This window comes from Leucoraja erinacea, chromosome 2 (assembly GCF_028641065.1).
Source record: "Leucoraja erinacea ecotype New England chromosome 2, Leri_hhj_1, whole genome shotgun sequence".
NCBI classification, from domain to species: Eukaryota; Metazoa; Chordata; class Chondrichthyes; order Rajiformes; family Rajidae; genus Leucoraja; species Leucoraja erinaceus.
In genome coordinates this window covers 37,687,379-37,704,768 of record NC_073378.1, presented here as the reverse complement: position 1 = coordinate 37,704,768, position 17,390 = coordinate 37,687,379, and the positions used below count along the sequence as shown (strand labels likewise).

Here is a 17,390-nt window from a genome sequence, read left to right as displayed (position 1 = left end):
CAGATATTTAAATGCATCCCACTTTGGGAGCAGCAACCATTGAGAATTGATTGGGCATGACTGATGGATGCCAATGGCAGATTGGTGTTTCCACACATCCCCACCTCCAATTCCTGCCACATACCATGACGGATTGAATAGGCCTTGAGGCAACTGTCCTTGATTTTTCTTGGTTCATGGAATAGCTGCAAGTATGCCTTGCAAACAACACTCACTTTAGCATTTGTTCGAGGGTTCTCAAACAAGAAATTGATGTGGTTATAGTGGAGCGGATGTTTAAATGTTGGTCACAGTGGCAGATCGAAGGGGCCAATGGTTCTTTATTAGCACCTGTACAAAGGTGCAGTGAAACTTTTTTTGCATACAGTTCAGTAAATTATTACCATGCATAAATAAGTACAATCCCAGAATGAGTACAAAGTTGACAACAAAAACTTGTCACTGTACCTCAGAACATGTGACAATAGTCTATAGACAATAAACAACAGACAATAGATGCAGGAGTAGTTCCATTCGGCCCTTCGAGCCAGCACAGCCATTCACTGTGATCATGGCTGATCATCCATAATCAGTACCCCGTTCCTGCCTTCACCCCACATCCCTTGACTCCGCTATCTTTAAGAGTTCTATCTAACTCGCTCTAAAGTTGGCCTCCACTGCCTTCTGATGCAGAAAATTCCACAGATTCACAACTATCATGGTGAAAATGTTTTTCCTCATTTCTGTTGTAGATGGCCTACCCTTTATTCTTAAACTGTGGCCCCTGGTTCTGGACTCCTCAAACATGTAATCCCGTGTTACTTGCTCCATGGTCAGATAGTTAGCGACTAAACCGTCTCCACCACCTGGTTTGCCAGGTGAGGAGGGGGCTGTGGACCCCCAGCAGGAATAAAACAAGACCTGTCAAAGGGCGGATGAGCTCCTAGCGAGCCAACGGCCATCCATACTTCAGTAGAAGTTGCGATCACTGTCGTACACAGCATTGTACCCGTTGATGTTTGCAACGATGATGATGATGATCGAGAAAACCGTACTTGATTTTGTGGTTCATGGAATAAAATTGTGGGCTGATGTACCCACTCGTGTGCTGTACTGTTCTATGCTGTAATGAAGCTAGAAATAGGGCACTGCAAATATTGGAGGACAATAGGACTGGAGGAGATTACAGATACAACAAGATTTAAAAAAAAAAAAAAATTATACAATGACTTTTATTCAAAAGGGTAAAACGATCAAAACTGCCTTTGTGGCAGTTTACAAAACAACAGTCATCAATTTAAAAATAACGTCATCTTCAGTAATTCACTCTGCCTCCCGCGGCAACCAGCGTTCACGGAAGGTCTCCAGAGTCCCCGTATACACCGCGCGTTCCCTCTCCAGGGACACGTCCGCACGGACATAGGCCCAGAAAGGGGGCAGGCAGCCGACCCCGGTGTGGCCGTCGATGACCCACCCAGATACAACAAGATGCAAACATCCGGTTGGATCAGAACACTAGACATGAGCATTTTAGCAATGGATCAGCATGGGTTAGCAAATTCTTGTCATCGTGTTCGGCATGGACATTGTGGGCCGAAGGGACTGTCCCTGTGCTGTACTGCTCCAAGTTCTATGTTCAAACACACAAGGGCATTAGGGTGTCTGCAGTGCTTAGGGTGGCCTCGGGTTTATGAAGAGTAGTCAAAGAGAACAGGTAAGAAGCTCTTTGGAGTCTTAGGATCCAGACTCGATGCTATTTCAGCGGAAGATAAGCCTGACAGAAGGTGGGAATTCAGCATCGTTTCATGGTCCTCCTGACGGCACAGGCATGAAGTCCAAGAGTCAACAAAGGTGCAAACACAAAACAAAAAATCCATACATTCTGGTTCAGTTCTAACAATTCCTAGAGAGTCTGCGTCCACTTTGTAACTTGAACTAAGGATAACAACTTTGGCATTCCCATTATTTAATTGGCAGACATTTCTTCTCATTCTACACCAGATATTAGATAGTAACTTAGAGACACAAGGAACAGCAGATGCTGCAGACTGGAATCTGGAGGAGGTCCCCGAGCTGAAGCATCACATTGCCCATTCCCTCCCCAGGTGCTGCCTGGCCAGCTGAGTCCTCCAGCATTTTGTGTGCAACTTGACCTATTTATAACACAGGAGGCCATTTGCTCCATCGGGTCCATAACAGCTCCCAGCAGAGTAATCCCATTAATCTCATTCCTTTTCTCCATGCTTCCCTGTATCCCGAGCATTTATTCTCTCGCACATGCCCAGCAACTCCCTTGTCATTATTTTTTTTGTAACTTACCTACAACAGGAATAATTGCAGATGCTGGGCCTCTACTCGCGCTGGAGTTTAGCAGGATGAGCAGGGTCCTCATTGAAACTTACTGAATAGTGAAAGGCCTGGATAGAGTGGATGTGGAGAGGATGTTTCCACTTCTGGGAGGGTCTAGAACCAGACGACTGAGCCTCAGAATTAAAGGATGTCCCTTTATGAAGGAGACAAGGAAGCATTTCTTCAGTCAGAGGGTGGTGAATCTGTGGAATTCAAGGCTGTGGATGCCAAGTCGATGGATATTTTTAAGGCAGAGATAGATAGATTCTTGATTAGTACGGGTGTCAGGGGTTATGGGGAGAAGGCAGAAGAATGGGGTTAGGAGTGAGCGATAGAGCAGCCATGATTGAATAGCGGTGTAGACTTGGGCCGAATGGCCTAATTCTGCTCCTATCATGTATGAACATGAATTCACAGATGACAGTTAACATACCAGCCCATCTTAGGAACATGGGAGTAGACCAGACCACATGAAATCGCACAAGAACAACACTGGAAGTTGGGATCAAATTAGCAGAGCTGTAAGAAGGTAACGCTACTGCTGTGTCACAAGGCATGTTAAGTCATAGAGTCATACTGCACAGTAACTGGCCCTTCTGTCCAACTTGTCATAAGTTCATAAGTGATAAGGTCAGTATGGGAATAGTAAGGGCAGCTTGCTCCTACTTCTCACTTTCTCTCTGAAGTTAGTTTATCTAATAAAAAATATCAGTGTAATTTCAGGGAATAGCTATTTATTCCTACTTGCTTTAAAAAAAGTGTCTGCTGCTTTTCAGTTGAATAAGGAGAAAAGAGCAAGTCTGCGTTGATTTGGTGTGATTTTTAACTTGCCCGTGTACGGAATAACTTTATAATGACAGAAACGCTTTGTAAACATAGCTCAAGAAATATATAAGCTAATTTACAAAAAAGAAGATTTCATATACAGACAAAATTTAGTTTGGTTTAGTTCAGAGATACAGCGCGGAAACAGGCCCTTCGGCCCACCGAGTCCATGCCGCCCAGCGATCCCAGCACATCAACACTATCCTACACACACTCGGGACAATTTACCATTATACCAAGCCAATTAACCTACAAACCTGTACGTCTTTGGAGTGTGGGAGGAAACCGAAGATCTCGGAGAAAACCCACGCAGGTCACGGGGAGACCGTACAAACTCCGTACGGACAGCACCCATTGTTGGGATCGAACCCGGGTCTCTGGCGCTGCAAGCACTGTAAGGCAGCAACTCTACTGCTGCGCCACCAAGCCGCCCTTGACAAAAAGGACTCAGCTCCTCAGAGTGGAAACCCTACAAGGCATAGCTATACGGTGAGCGGGAGAAAGTTTAATGGAAATGTTCGGGGCAAGTTTTTTTATGCAGAGATTGGTGGGGGCCTGGAATGCACTGCCAGGGGTGGTGGTGGTGGCAGATACGAGAGTGGCATTTAAGAGGCTTTTGGATAGGCACATTGAAGTGCAGGGAATAGATGAATATGGATCGTGTACAAGCAGATTTGATCAGTTTAACCTAGGATCATGTTCAGCACAAACATTGTGGGCCGAATGGCCCGTTCCATGCTGTACTGTTCTACATTCTGTTACAGCAATGAAATTTGAGTAAATCCGTAGAAGTGAATGTCAACAGCATGGTGTAAGAGTTGGGATCGATGCTCAATTGCTGTCGTTTATTAAAGTAACAAGCTTCATATTTCAGTCCACATCAGCACAGCGCCGTGTCCATCAAACAACCCAACATATAGGCATATGATGTATGTGCTGTGTCATGAAACATTGGCCTTGGCCAGTGTTCCCCTGTTGCCAAAGATCCCTCCACAGCTCCTTCACTTTAAGCAGATTTGATGCAGCACTGCAAATAGTCAGGGAAAAACAACATTTTCTGGCAGCGCCATCACCTTGCAACAATGATAACCTTTGTTGCCAAAAGTAAAATTGCCCTTGTGACTGAACTCTAGACTTCTAGGTAAACCATTGTGCAACCACAGATCGAGACTTTGTGGTGGAGGTCGGGATGGTGTAGACATTTTTGCAGTCTCAAAATCTATAGTGAAAAATCTATAGAAACAGGAGTAAGCCATTCAGAGTCTTCAACAGGTTTCGTCAGAGAATTAGATTGGATAATCTTGCTTTTGATGCATATTCCTCCATATTAAGGGTTTCGCTGTGGCGCAGCGGGTGGAGCAGCTGGTGGAGCTGCTGCCTCAAAGCTCCATAAACTCGGGTTCGATGCTGTCCGTGTGGAGTTTGCACATTCGCCTTTTAACCGCGTGGGTTTCCTCCTGGTGCTCCGGTTTCCTCCCACACCCCAAAGATGTTTGGGTTTTGTAGGTCAATTGGCCTCGGTAAATTGCCTCTAGTATGTGGGGAGTGTATGTGAGCGTGTGAAAACACATAACACATATGACGTGTGATCACTGGTCGGCTGAATCAAAACCTATTGCCCTTCAAAACATTCGAGTTTGTTGTTGATGCCCGATAGGCTTTTTGGTTCAAATATTCCATATTGCTATTAGTCCTTGTATGGATAAAATGCTTTCTGGTGACCTAGCTCCAGTGTATTTCAGTTTAGTTTGGAGATACAGCTCAGAAAAAGGCCCTTTGGCCCACTGAGTCTACACCGAACAGCTAGCCCCGCACCATAACACAATCCAACACACACTAGGGACGATTTTACATTTATACATTTATACCAAGCCAATTATCCTACAAACCTGTACATCTTTGGAGTGTGGGAGGAAACCTAAGGTCTCGGAGAAAACCCACGCAGGTCATGGGAAGAACGTACAAACTCCGTACAGACAGCACCCGTAGTCGGGATTGAACCCGGGTCTCTGGCGCCATAAGGCTGTGCCACCGTGCTGCTCTAATTTAATGTTCTTTCATTCTGAATTCTGTGACCGTGGAAAAGAGTTGCTCAGTTACCAGATCAATTTTTTCCACCATTTTAAACACTCCAATCACATCACCCCTACTTTTTGGAAGTCTTCCAAGACTCAGTGGAGTTTCAAACACGTATTTCATGTTTTACACAACTTTCATGATAGATACTGTTCGAGTTTCTTGACTTTTCGGTGTGGGTTTTGGCTTCCCAACGCTCATGCTGATCTCTGGGTAAAGCAGAGATCTTTGCTGACAGTTGAGCCAAGGTTTGTGAACTCAGAACCACATCAACGTCAAGAGTGTATAGTCATCAGTATTTATTTTGGAAGGTCATTGGGTTCTAGGTTGATGTGAACTGGCAGCGTCACGCCAAGTTAAAAGATCAACTAATATCTGACTAAATAATGGATTAGAAACAAAGTGGTGACTGGCCATAGCCTTGCTTCCCTTTCATACCTTGCGTAATCATAACCCATGTTTGCATTGCACTGCCCATAGGAATCCACATCGGTTCAGTCACAAATTAACCTGTGAAGCCCTGGCATTATTCTGGTGAATTTTGGTTTCGCTGAAAAACAATTGTCGGTCTAGTGGCCCCAAATTGTACGTTGCACAGATCCACCGCCAATTTTTCCGCACCTTTTGTTCCAGAGCCTTGCTGGATTATCCGTTTTGCCGGACCGACAGAGGTCACGGCCTCCACGAGGAATTGAACGGTACCGGAATGGTCCTCGGAAGTCGCCAGGGAGCCGAGATACCGAGCCCGCAATGTTGCCCTCGGAAGTCGGATTTGGGAACACATCTGCTTGCTCCGACCAGGCTGGACTTCCAGAGCCACGGCCGCAGGGAGTGAAATTCGACCCGCCGATCGGCTGCGGAATTCCCGATGAAGTGGAGATCGGCCACCTCACCCAGCCTGGGCAACACATTTTCGGGAGGACTTCCGGGGCGGTGGGGGGGAATATCAAATGCACTGTTGTCATTTTACCCGGATTAAAGGTGGTGCCAGACTACCAGTTACCGGAAAATCGGTGGTGGAGTTGTCGTGCCAAATAGGATCAGACAAAGATTTTGTGTATCTGAAGTATAATTTCCTCCATGCTGTCGACATGCAGAAATATTGGCTTGTATTGATAGATTCTATGCCTCTCCATTAAACTATACAAAAATTAAAATCCCTACAATTCTGTAGCTTCTTGCACCCAACCGGGCCCAAAACATTGTGTTTGTGATTAAAAGTTCAATGCAATAAAAAGTACTGTTTATAGTTAGTGCAAATACTATTTTCATGTTCACAAGTAATGGGAGCAGAATTAGGCCATTCGGACCATTAAGTCTACTTTGCCATTCAATCATGGCTGATCTTTCTTTCCCTCCTAACCCCATTCTCCTGCCTTCTCTCCATAACCCCTGACACCTGTACTAATCAAGAATCTATCTCTATGCCTTAAAAATATCCATTGACCTGGCCTCCACAGCCTTGTGTGGCAATAAATTCACTCTCTGACTCTCTGACGAAAGAAATTCCTCATCTTCTCCTTCCTAATGGGAACGTTCTTTAATTCTGAAGCTATGACCTCTGGTCTTAGACTCTCACTTGTTCCCCGCTCTCCCACTTATCCAATTTTCTACATTATCCCACCCCTGGTCATTCCTTCTTCTCTCTGCTCCTCTCTGTCAGAATGTACAAAAGATTGAAAGTGCACATTACCAGACTTAGGAACAGTATCTTCCTCTCTGTGATCCTGCTTCTGAACGGTCCTTCCATACGTTAGTGTACTCACTGATTCACCACTCCTCATTGTGGACATTGGACTTAATCTCTGGGACTGATGTGCCACAATACTGGGAACTATATTCTGCCCTCTGTATCTTACCCTTTTGTCTGCCTATTGTACTTGAGTTTAACTTGTTTGTATTAATGTATTCACCATTAACTTCCATCCGATACTCAAATACTCCTGGACCATTTCCGACATTTCCCTACCGTTCCTAGACCTCACTATTTCCATCGCGGGTACCAGACTACTGACCGACATCCACTATAAACCCACTGACTCCCATGGCTATCTGGACTACACTTCTTCCCACCCTGCTTCCTGTAAGGACTCTATCCCCTACTCCCAATTCCTCCGTCTACGCTGCATCTGCACCCAGGATGAGGTGTTCCACACCAGGGCATCGGAGAGGTCCTCATTCTTCAGGGGACGGGGGTTCCCCTCTTCGACTACAGATGAGGCTCTCACCAGGGTCTCCTCTATATCCTGTAGCTCTGCTCTCACTTCCCATCCCCCCACTCGTAACAAGGGCAGGGTGTCCTCACCTTCCACCCCACCAGCCCTCACATACAACAGATAATCTTCCGACATTTTCGCCACCTCCAACTGGATCCCACCACTAGCCACATCTTCCCATCTCCTCCTCTTTCAGCTTTCCACAGAGACCGCTCCCTCCGTAACTCCTTGGTCAATTCGTCCCTTCCCACCCAAACCAGCCCCATCCCTGGTACTTTCCCTTGCAACCGCAGGAAATGCTACACTTGCCACTTTACCTCCCCCCTCAACTCCATCCAAGGACCCAAGCAGTCTTTCCAGGTGAGGCAGAGGTTCACCTGCTCCTCTTCCAAGCTCATCTATTGCATCCGCTGCTCTAGGTGTCAACTGCTCTACATCGTGTGAGACCAAGTGCAGGCTTGGCGATCTCTTCGCCCAACACTCCGTTCAATTTGCATTAACCAACCTGATCTCCCGGTGGCTCAGCACTTCAACTCCCCCTCCCATTCCAAATCCGACCTTTCTGTCCTGGGCCTCCTCCATGGCCAGAGTGAGTCCCACTGCAAACTGGAGGAGCAACACCTCATATTTTGCTTGGGTAGTTTACACCCCAGTGGTATGAACATTGACTTCTCCAATTTCAGGTAGTCCTTGCTTTCTCCCTCCATCCCCTCCCCTTCCCAGCTCTCCCACAGCCCACTGTCTCCGCCTTTCTTCTCCCCCCCCCTCCCCACCCGCACATCAGTCTGAAGAAGGGTCTCGACCCAAAACAACACCTATTCCTTCGCTCCATTGATGCTGCCTCACCCTCTGAGCATTGTTGTCTACCTTGTATTAATGCATTAATTATCTTATCTGATGGGATGACATGCTAAACAATTTTTTTCTCTGACGTTCCATACACATGACAATAATAAACCTGAACCTATATTAATTAAATTATTTGGCCTTTTTCCTAGTGAGGTCCAATTAGTTTAGTTTAGTTTATTTTAGAGATCCAGCAAGGAAGCGGGCGCTTCTGCCCGTCGAGTATATCCAACCATCGATCATCCATTCTCACTAGTTCTATGTTGTCCCATTTCCTCATCCGTTCCCTACATTCTAGGTGCAATTTAAGAGAGGGCCTACAAACCCACAGGTCTTTGGGGTGTGGGGGAAATTGGAACAGCCGGAGGAAACCCATGTGTTCACACGGAGAACGTGCAAATTGCCCACAGACGGCACCTTTGCATCTATCTGTGGGGCCACATACCCATGGATCAGTATCTATAGTGCATTCCATCTGACTTTGAAGTCACCTGTTTTTTCCCAGGTCAGTTCCCAGATCCATTCCTCTGAATTCCAATTGTGTTCTGGGACATGGACGCCTGCCAGACAAAACCTCCAGGTACAGAATCTCTTCGGCATTTCTAACATTGTTCAAACTATGGACAGGACACAGCCATCCCAGATGTCGTTGGCTCAATATTACATACATATATGGCTAAACAAGTGCTGGAACTTGTACGTTCTCCTCGTGACCGCGTGGGTTTTCTCCGAGATCTTCCGTTTCCTCCCACACTCAACAGACATACAGGTATGCAGGTTAATTGGCTTGGGTTAGTATACTTGGTATAGGTGTAAATTGTCCCTAGTTTGTGTAGATTTGTGTTAATGTACGGGGATCGCTGATTGGTGCGGATTGGGTGGGCAGAAAGTCTAGTATGCGCGCTGTATCTCTAAACTAAATTGCAGTTTTTTGTCAATCTGCAGAATTGCAGTTTATGTTCAAACACATGACAATTAAGCTTTACTTCCTTTTTTAATGTTACTTTAGTTTAGTTTAGAGATACAGCATGGAAACCGAGTCTGCGCTGACCAACGATCACCTGTACGTTATCCCAGATTTGCATCCCACACACTAAGCCAATCAATCTACAAACCCGCACATCTTTGGACTGTGGGAGGAAACTGGAGCACCCGGAGAAAACCTATGTGTTCATGAAGAGAACGTGCAAACTCCACACAGGAAAGATGTCCGAGTCGTTCCGTTTTATTTATAGATGTATTGGTCCGCTTCCAGATCCAAACATCATCTCTATAACTTTCACAGGGATGGATTCAGTGAGTGTAGACTGAACGCCCCTCTCCCCTCTTCCCCCCCTCCCACCCTCATCCCTCCTTCTCTACTCCCACCTATCCTTCTCCTCCCCCCTTCTTATCTTCCCCCCCCCTCTTCCTCCTCCCCCCCGCTTCACTCTTCTCCCCCCTTCTCCACACCCCCCCCCCCCCCTCCCCTCACATCCCTTCTCCCCCTCACCCTCCCATCTCCCATTCTCCAACCCCCCCCCCCACTTTCCCCACAATTTATACGTATAGAAACATAGAAACATATAAAATAGGTGTAGGAGGAGGCCATTCGGCCCTTCGAGCCAGCACCGCCATTCATTGTGATCATGGCTGATCGTCCCCTATCAATAACTCGTGCCTGCCTTCTCCCCATATCCCTTGACTCCAATAGCCCCTCGAGCTCTATCTAACTCTCTTAAATCCATCCAGTGACTTGGCCTCCACTGCCCTCTGTGGCAGGGAATTCCATAAATTCACAACTCTCTGGGTGAAAAAGCTTTTTCTCACCTCAGTCTTAAATGACCTCCCCTTTATTTTAAGACTGTGGCCCCTTGTTCTGGACTCGCCCAACATTGGGAACATATTTCCTGCATCTAGCTTGTCCAGTCCTTTTATAATTTTATGTTTCTATAAGATCCTCCCTCATCCTTCTAAACTCCAGTGAATACAAGCCTAGTCTGTCCTCATATGACAGTCCCGCCATCCCAGGGATCAATCTTGTGAACCTATGTTGCACTGCCTCAATCACAAGAATGTCCTTCCTCAAAGTAGGAGACCAAAACTGTACACAATACTCCAGATGTGGTCTCACCAGAGCCCTATACAACTGCAGAAGACTGCAGACTGCAAGGCTTATAGCAAGCCTAGCAACCTAGAGTTAGGGTTACGGTTACGGTTAGGGTTAGGGCTCGGGTTAGGGTATGGCTGGGGCTAGGGTTTGAGTTTCCTCCCGCACTCCAAAGGCACACAGGTTTGTATAAATTGTCCCTGGCGTGTGTGGGATAGTGTGCGGGGGATCGCTGGTCGCAGGCTGAGTCCACAAATGGGGGAGCGTTGGGGAAATTGGGGGGGGGGGGAGAATAGGAGAAGGGGGGGAGAGGGGAAGAAGGGGATGTGAGGGGAGGTGCAGTGATTGGATCTGGAAGTGGACCAATACATCTATAAATAAAATTGAACAACTCAGACATCTTTTCTTTTGCACACTTGATTTTATTGTATTAATTTTAATATATTAATGTTTAATATCAAATCCATGCATTGAAGGAAGAATATTTTACAGCCTCAACCCTAACCGGGCATCACCCGCAGTTCAGCATACGTCAGCGTGTATATCATGCAACTTGACAGTTTTACGGGCGTCAGTCCACTGATGCTCCACAGTCGCCCAAATGTTGCCCAAGTGGGGCAGGCCCTTAAGGAGGGGACAGCGGACTGGGCAACTCCAACAGAGTAGGATTCCAGTGTCTGGGTGTGGAAGTACTTTATATAATCCAAATCATAAAACATTGCATCATTCACAGTTCAAACAGGGTTTTTTTCCCACAACCTAAAAGCCAAGAAGGGACTTGCACAACGCTGAAAACATGCAGAATCTAGGCATTGGCAACACTTTCTCTAGCTCGAACTCCATCTTCCCAAAAAGCTAAACAAACTGTGCAGCAGCTTTGGTGTGTATGCACATACACACGCAATACCTGGAGAAACCATCCCTAGAGTATACATAGGTGCAGTATTCATGTTATTGTTTTTATCACTGTGTCTCAAAGTCTAATTATTTTCGCAATGAGCTTCATTAACCCGAGAAATTGGATTAATGCTTGCGCACAGTCCTTGCCTCTGCTCTCTCTGTTTCTCAAATGCTTTGTAAATACTGATTACTTCAACATATTACCTCCTGTCATTCAATTGATGGTGGCTCAGACACAAGATACAACAAAGATGGACACTGAACTCAGCGGCACAGGCAGCATCTCTAGAGAGAAGGAATGGGTGACGTTTCGGGTTGAGACCCTTCCTCAGACTGAGAGTCAGGGGAGAGGTAGACAGGAAACCTTCCATTTCTCTCATCTCCCTCTCCCCTGACTGTCAGTCGGAAGAAAGGTCTTGACCCGAAATGTCACCCATTCCTTCTCTCCAGAGATGCTGCCTGTCCCGCTGAGTTACTCCAGCATATTGTGTCTGTTTTCTGTGTAAAGCAGCATCTGCGGTTCCTTCCTAACACAAGATAGAACATTTGAAAATAATTTCAATACCACATTGGATCATTTTTGACCATCAGCCAGACAGCTCTTTCCCACCCCGATCCTGCAGACTCCATTTTGTATTTACAGCCAATGAACCAAAGCACACAAGCGTGAGATGATTCATTTAGGGATTGGGCATATAAACAATGAATGGTACAGCACCAAGCAATGCTGATGAACAGAGACCTCCTGGGGTACAAGTCCAAAACTACCTGAAAGTGGCAACACGGGTCGACAGGCGATGAAGAAGGCTGATTGCACATCTGCCTTCGTAGATCAGGGCACAGCTGCCATTGGTGATGATGGAGGCAGATACAATAGTGGCACAAGTGGGTTTTAGATTGGCACATGGTTATGCAGGGAATGGAGGGATAAAGATTATGTGCAGATAGATAAGAGTTGATCTTGGCATCGTGTTTATCACAGACAGTTTGGACCGAAGGGCCTATTTCTGTGTTATACATGTGTAGGGAGGAACTGCAGATGCTGGTTTAAACCAAAGATACATACAAAAAAGCTGGAGTAACTCAGCGGGTCAGGCAGCATCTCTAGAGAAAAGGAATAGGTGATGTTTCAGGTTGAGGTCCTTCTTCAGAAGGAGGGCCTTGACCAGAAATATCACCTAGGTCCTTTTCTGCAGAGAATGCTGCCTGACCCGCTGAGCTACTCCAGCTTTTTTGTGTCTAGCGTGTGAAAGACTAATCTATGTTCTAATATTCAGATTCCAATGCTTGCTACAACACCATCCTGCAATCCAAACATATCAAGAAAATCTCCGGATCAAACCAAGTTAAAGCCCATTTACACAGTGGTGTTAAATAAACAGTCCAGGAAGGAGGTGAAAACAGGTCGAGATTATTATGTAGGGGGCAGTACAGATTCGCCAGAATGAGACCAGGCTGAAAAGGGTTAAATTACAACGACAGGTTGCAGAGACTAAATGTAATAAAAAAAAAGGAACCGTTAATGCTGGTTTATACCTAAGATAGACACAAAATGTTGGAATAACTCAGCAAGTCAGGCAGCATCTCTGGAGAAAATGGAGAGGTGGCGTTTCAGGTCGGGACAATCTGAGGAAGGTTTCCGATCCGAAGCGTCACATTTCTAGTTTCTCCCGAGACGCTGCCTGACCTGAGATACTCCAGCACTTTGTGTCTATCTTGCAGGGACTAAACGTGTGTTCTCTTGAGAATAGAAGATGAAGAGGTTAAATAAAAAAGAAGTGATTAAAATACCCCAAATTTGAACGGACAAAGCTAGGACACAGTTCTTAACCTTACAATTAAACGTGGATACATCAGGAAACTGCATAAAAAGCCCAAAACCCCAGTGTCCCAACAAGTTGGTGCGGATATATCAAATGAAGAGTTTGCAACTGAGAATGGCAGATTTTCAAGGGTTGCAGAAGCTGGGCAGATGTTTTTAAGATTCAGGTCACTGAGATCTGACTGAAAGGTGGTGCATGCAGATGGGGTGTACGGTACTCACCAGTTACCGTGGCCCAAAACTATGCTCTACAACAGGAATGTAATCAAAGAAACGAATCACATTTATGATCAAAAACGGCACATCTGGCAAAACCTTTAGCTGATACTAAGTTCACGCCGAAAGTTCTTTGGAAGTGGAAGGCCGCAGAGGAATAAAACAAAAATGTAGAGCCTTTTGCTTGAGGAAATCTCCACGCACACACCCACACCCCCCCCCCCCCCCACCCACATCTAACCCACCCCCCACAAAGCCCAACCCACCCCTCTCACCCCCCAAAGGAGAAAGGGCCATTCTTCCAAAAGAATGACCCCATGCTTTCATTTGGCCAGGCCTGGATAGAGTGGATGTGGAGGGAGTTAGATGTGGCCCTTGTGGCTAAAGGGATCAGGGGGTATGAAGAGAGGGCAGGTACGGGATACTGAGTTGAATGATCAGCCATGATCATATTGAATGGCGGTGCAGGCTCGAAGGGCTGAATGGCCTACTCCTGCACCTAATTTCTATGTTTCTATGTTTCCACTAGAGGGAGAGTCGAGAACCAGAGGCCATAGAATTAAAGGACATGCCTTTCGGAAGGAGACGAGGAAGAATTTCTTTGGTCAGAGGGTGGTGAATCTGTGGAATTTATTGCCACAGAAGGCTGTGGAGGCCAAGTCAATTAATATTTTCAAGCCAGAGTTGAGTTACTCCAGCATTTTGTGTCTTTTCTTGGTGAGCCAGCACCTGCAGTTCCACGTTTCAACAAAGGCTTTACGACAGCACGTCCACTTTATGAAATATTAATTTCAATACCAAACTGGATTAGGCAAGCAGAGCACAACATTGCAGATTGTACTCTCCAATGCGTTTCCGCAGCAGTGACATGCAGACCTGCAATAGTGTTTTTCAGAGGACTGTTCTTGGTTGCAAGCAAATACAAGCAAGGAGAGCGATGAGAAGCCCTCATCAACAACACCTCCTGTAGCAGCATTTCAATGTTAAAACGGCATCAGTAAAATATAAAAGTTGTGAACTACACTGAAGGACTGTTACTGGAAGGCTGCCAATGGAAAGCGGGCTCATTAAAATCACAAGCATATGACTAGCCAGAGAGCTTTGAGGAATTCAAGGGAATAAAAAATACTAAAGCTAAAAGGTGGAAGGAACCAAAGCTACAAAGGTTAGGAATATTTGATAAAATAACTGTATTAGAGATACAGCATGGAAACAGGTCCTTTGGCCCACCGAGTCCATGCCGACCACCCATCACAGGCACACTAGCTCTATCCTACACACGGGGGACTATTTACAGAAGCCAATTAACCTACAAACCCGCACGTCTTTGGAATGTGGAAGGAGAAAACCCTCACGGGGAGAACGTACAAACTCCGCACAGAAACACCTGTGGTCAGGATCGAACCCGGGTCTCCGACGCTGTCAGGCAGCAACTCTACCGCTGCGCCACCGTGCCACCACTCTTTTAAAACCAACATTTAAACAACTACCAGGGCGGCACGGTGGCGCAGAGGTAGAGTAGCTGCCTCACAGCGCCAGAGACCCGGGTTCGATCCCGACTACGAGTGCTGTCTGTACGGAGTTGTACGTTCTCCCCGTGACCTGCGCGGGTTTTCTCTGGGAGAGGCGGTTTCCTCCCACACTCCACAGACGTACAGGTTTGCAGGTTAATTGGCTTGGTATACATGTAAATTGTCCCTGGTGTGTGTCGGATAGTGTTACTGTGCGGGGATCGCTGGTCGGCACGGACTCGGTGGGCCAGTTTCCATGCTCGATCTATAAATTGAAACTTAATAAAACTGTAACCAGAGATCTTGAAAATGGGACTCACCCGTTCTCCAGAAGAGTCATACACACAACCTCCCTCACTCCTGGGTTAGTGGCCTTTTCAGCTGAGCAGTTCTGGAGGTTCCAGCTGGCCACCCTAAGGACACGCTCGCCGTCCCTCAGGCCGTTGAAGACCTCCACGTTGGGGCGGGTGGAGATGATCTGAGTGGGTCCACCAGGCGGGAGGTCCAGGTCCTCGCTCTGCAGGCTGAGCGAGGTGGGGCTGGGCCGAGGCTTTGCGGCGAAGTCGATGCCGCCATTAGCCGTGTGGGTGGAGGCGGGCCGCGACAGGCCGACGGAGACGCGCGGCCTGAGCCGCTCGAGGAGCGACCAGCCGACAGAGGCCACCTTGGCCAGGTCGTCGACCGTCTCGAACGGCCCGCGCTCCTTGCGGTAGCTGACGATGCCGCGGGCGATCTCGTCCGTCACGCCGCGCAGGCCGGCCAACTGTGCCGCGCTGGCCAGGTTGATGTTGACCCGGCTGGCGGACCAGAGGGTCTCTGAGTAAGGGTCCCTGCGCGTGGAGCCGGGCGAATGCTGGGCCGAGCCAACGCTCTTACTGCTGGCCACGCAGATCTCCAGCTTGACCTGCGCCAACCTGGCGGCACCCACCCCGCTCACCAGCGCCAGGTCCTCCACCTTCTTGAAGCCCCCGATGCACTCCCGGTACGCCACAATATTCTGTGCCACCATTCGGTTGACCCCGGGCAGGGTCATCAGCTCCTCCTCGGTGGCAGTGTTGATGTTGAGGCGCTCCTGGTTCACCAGGATGTGGCTGAAGTTGCACGCCGCGCTGAACTTGCGATTCTGCCCGGTCTCCAGGGGATCTTGGGGAATGGAGCGGTGGCATCCTAGATTCCCCCCCATCATCAGTCAGACATGAGCAGCGGTGGGCTGAAAGGATCATTCACTCCCCGCGTAGCAGTTGCTGGCAGCTCTCCCCGCGTAGCTCGATGTTCAACAGTCCCATTTATCTCCTGTCTCCCCCCCCCCCCCCGCTCGAGACGCTTTCAAACCGGAACAAACTACTGACCGATAGTTACCCAGGCGGCTGGCTCACACATCAGCTAACCACAGGACATAGCAAGCTTCCTCAAATCTCCTTCTCTCCTCGTTTCCCTCTTCCTCCACCGCAGTCGCCTGCCCTTCAACAAGCCGCTTCTTCCCCCCGTTTCATTTACTGCTGAATCCAGAGATGTATGCAACACAGGCGGCTCTGTGCCAGTTCCGCTGTCAAATCACTGTGCAGCATTAGCAACGGTCGTGAGCACACATCATTGGGGGGAGGACCCAGCTTCTCCGGCCGACAAATCACGCACCGAATCCAGGCTGAGTCACGAGGGGCCAGATCAGGTTACAGCCGTCGGCCCCGGAGTGTGGATTCTCTCAAATAAATGATTGAAGCCCTGCAGTCGGAAGAAGCAGAGAGTTTCCACACGCACCCGACCTGGCCTGGCTTCAATTCACTTGCTCAATCCACGACCGCCGAAGAAACAGCCAGCGAGCAAACACTCTCCCTGTTCATGGTCAGGATTAACGCCGATATTTCCACTCAAACCCAGAGCTGGCATTTGTTTGTTGTTTCAGCAGCCGGGCTGCTTCTTGGCTTCTGCAGAAAAGAGACAAGGAGCCTGTTAATGCGCCGCAGTCACCCAGTGTGCAGTTACAAACTCATTGAAACTTAATCCCAGTTACAAACCAGATCAATCGCAGGAAGGTTCACTTTACATCAACACTCACAGGCCTGACGAACATTTGCTTTCAAACCCTCCTATTCTGGCAAATCACTTCATAAACTGCTTCATGAAAAATAACAAAAAGTTTCAAGCTCAGCGCAAGATCATTTAAACAACAGCATTTTTTTAGTGAGATCTGAAAATACCTTAATCATGTCAATCTGAAATAAAATAGCTCTATTTTTTGGCTATCAGCACATTAGGGCACAAATCCATTGGCCAAAAGTGTTATCAGCCCATATTAAGCACAAGTACAAAAACATCATTGCTGAAGCAGGTCTAAAGATAAATGCAAGGCATCAAACCATAGTGAGGTAGTGGGAAGGAACTTAGGGCGGCATGGTGGCGCAGCGGTAGAGTTGCTGCCTGTACGGGGTTTGTACGTTCTCCCCGTAACCTGCGTGGGTTTTCTCCGTGAGTTCCGGTTTCCTCCCACACTCCAAAGACGTACAGGTTAGTAGGTTAATTGGCTGGGTACAATTGTAAAATGTCCCTAGCGTGCGTAGGAT

General features: G+C 47.5%; 1 protein-coding gene across 3 annotated transcripts in view; it reads right to left on the bottom strand.

Moving 5' to 3' along the window:
• Positions 1-17,390, bottom strand: part of eepd1 (endonuclease/exonuclease/phosphatase family domain containing 1) — a 161,382-nt gene that overhangs the window by 87,968 nt on the left and 56,024 nt on the right. For 2 of the 3 annotated variants that reach the window (XM_055654999.1, XM_055655008.1), the window contains exon 2: positions 15,150-16,754. In XM_055654999.1, the coding sequence (XP_055510974.1) occupies positions 15,150-16,015 (866 nt within the window). In that variant the 5' untranslated portion in view covers positions 16,016-16,754. Of the gene's footprint in view, positions 1-15,149; positions 16,803-17,390 lie in introns of those variants that run through there. The other variant, XM_055655015.1, reaches the window with a different exon arrangement.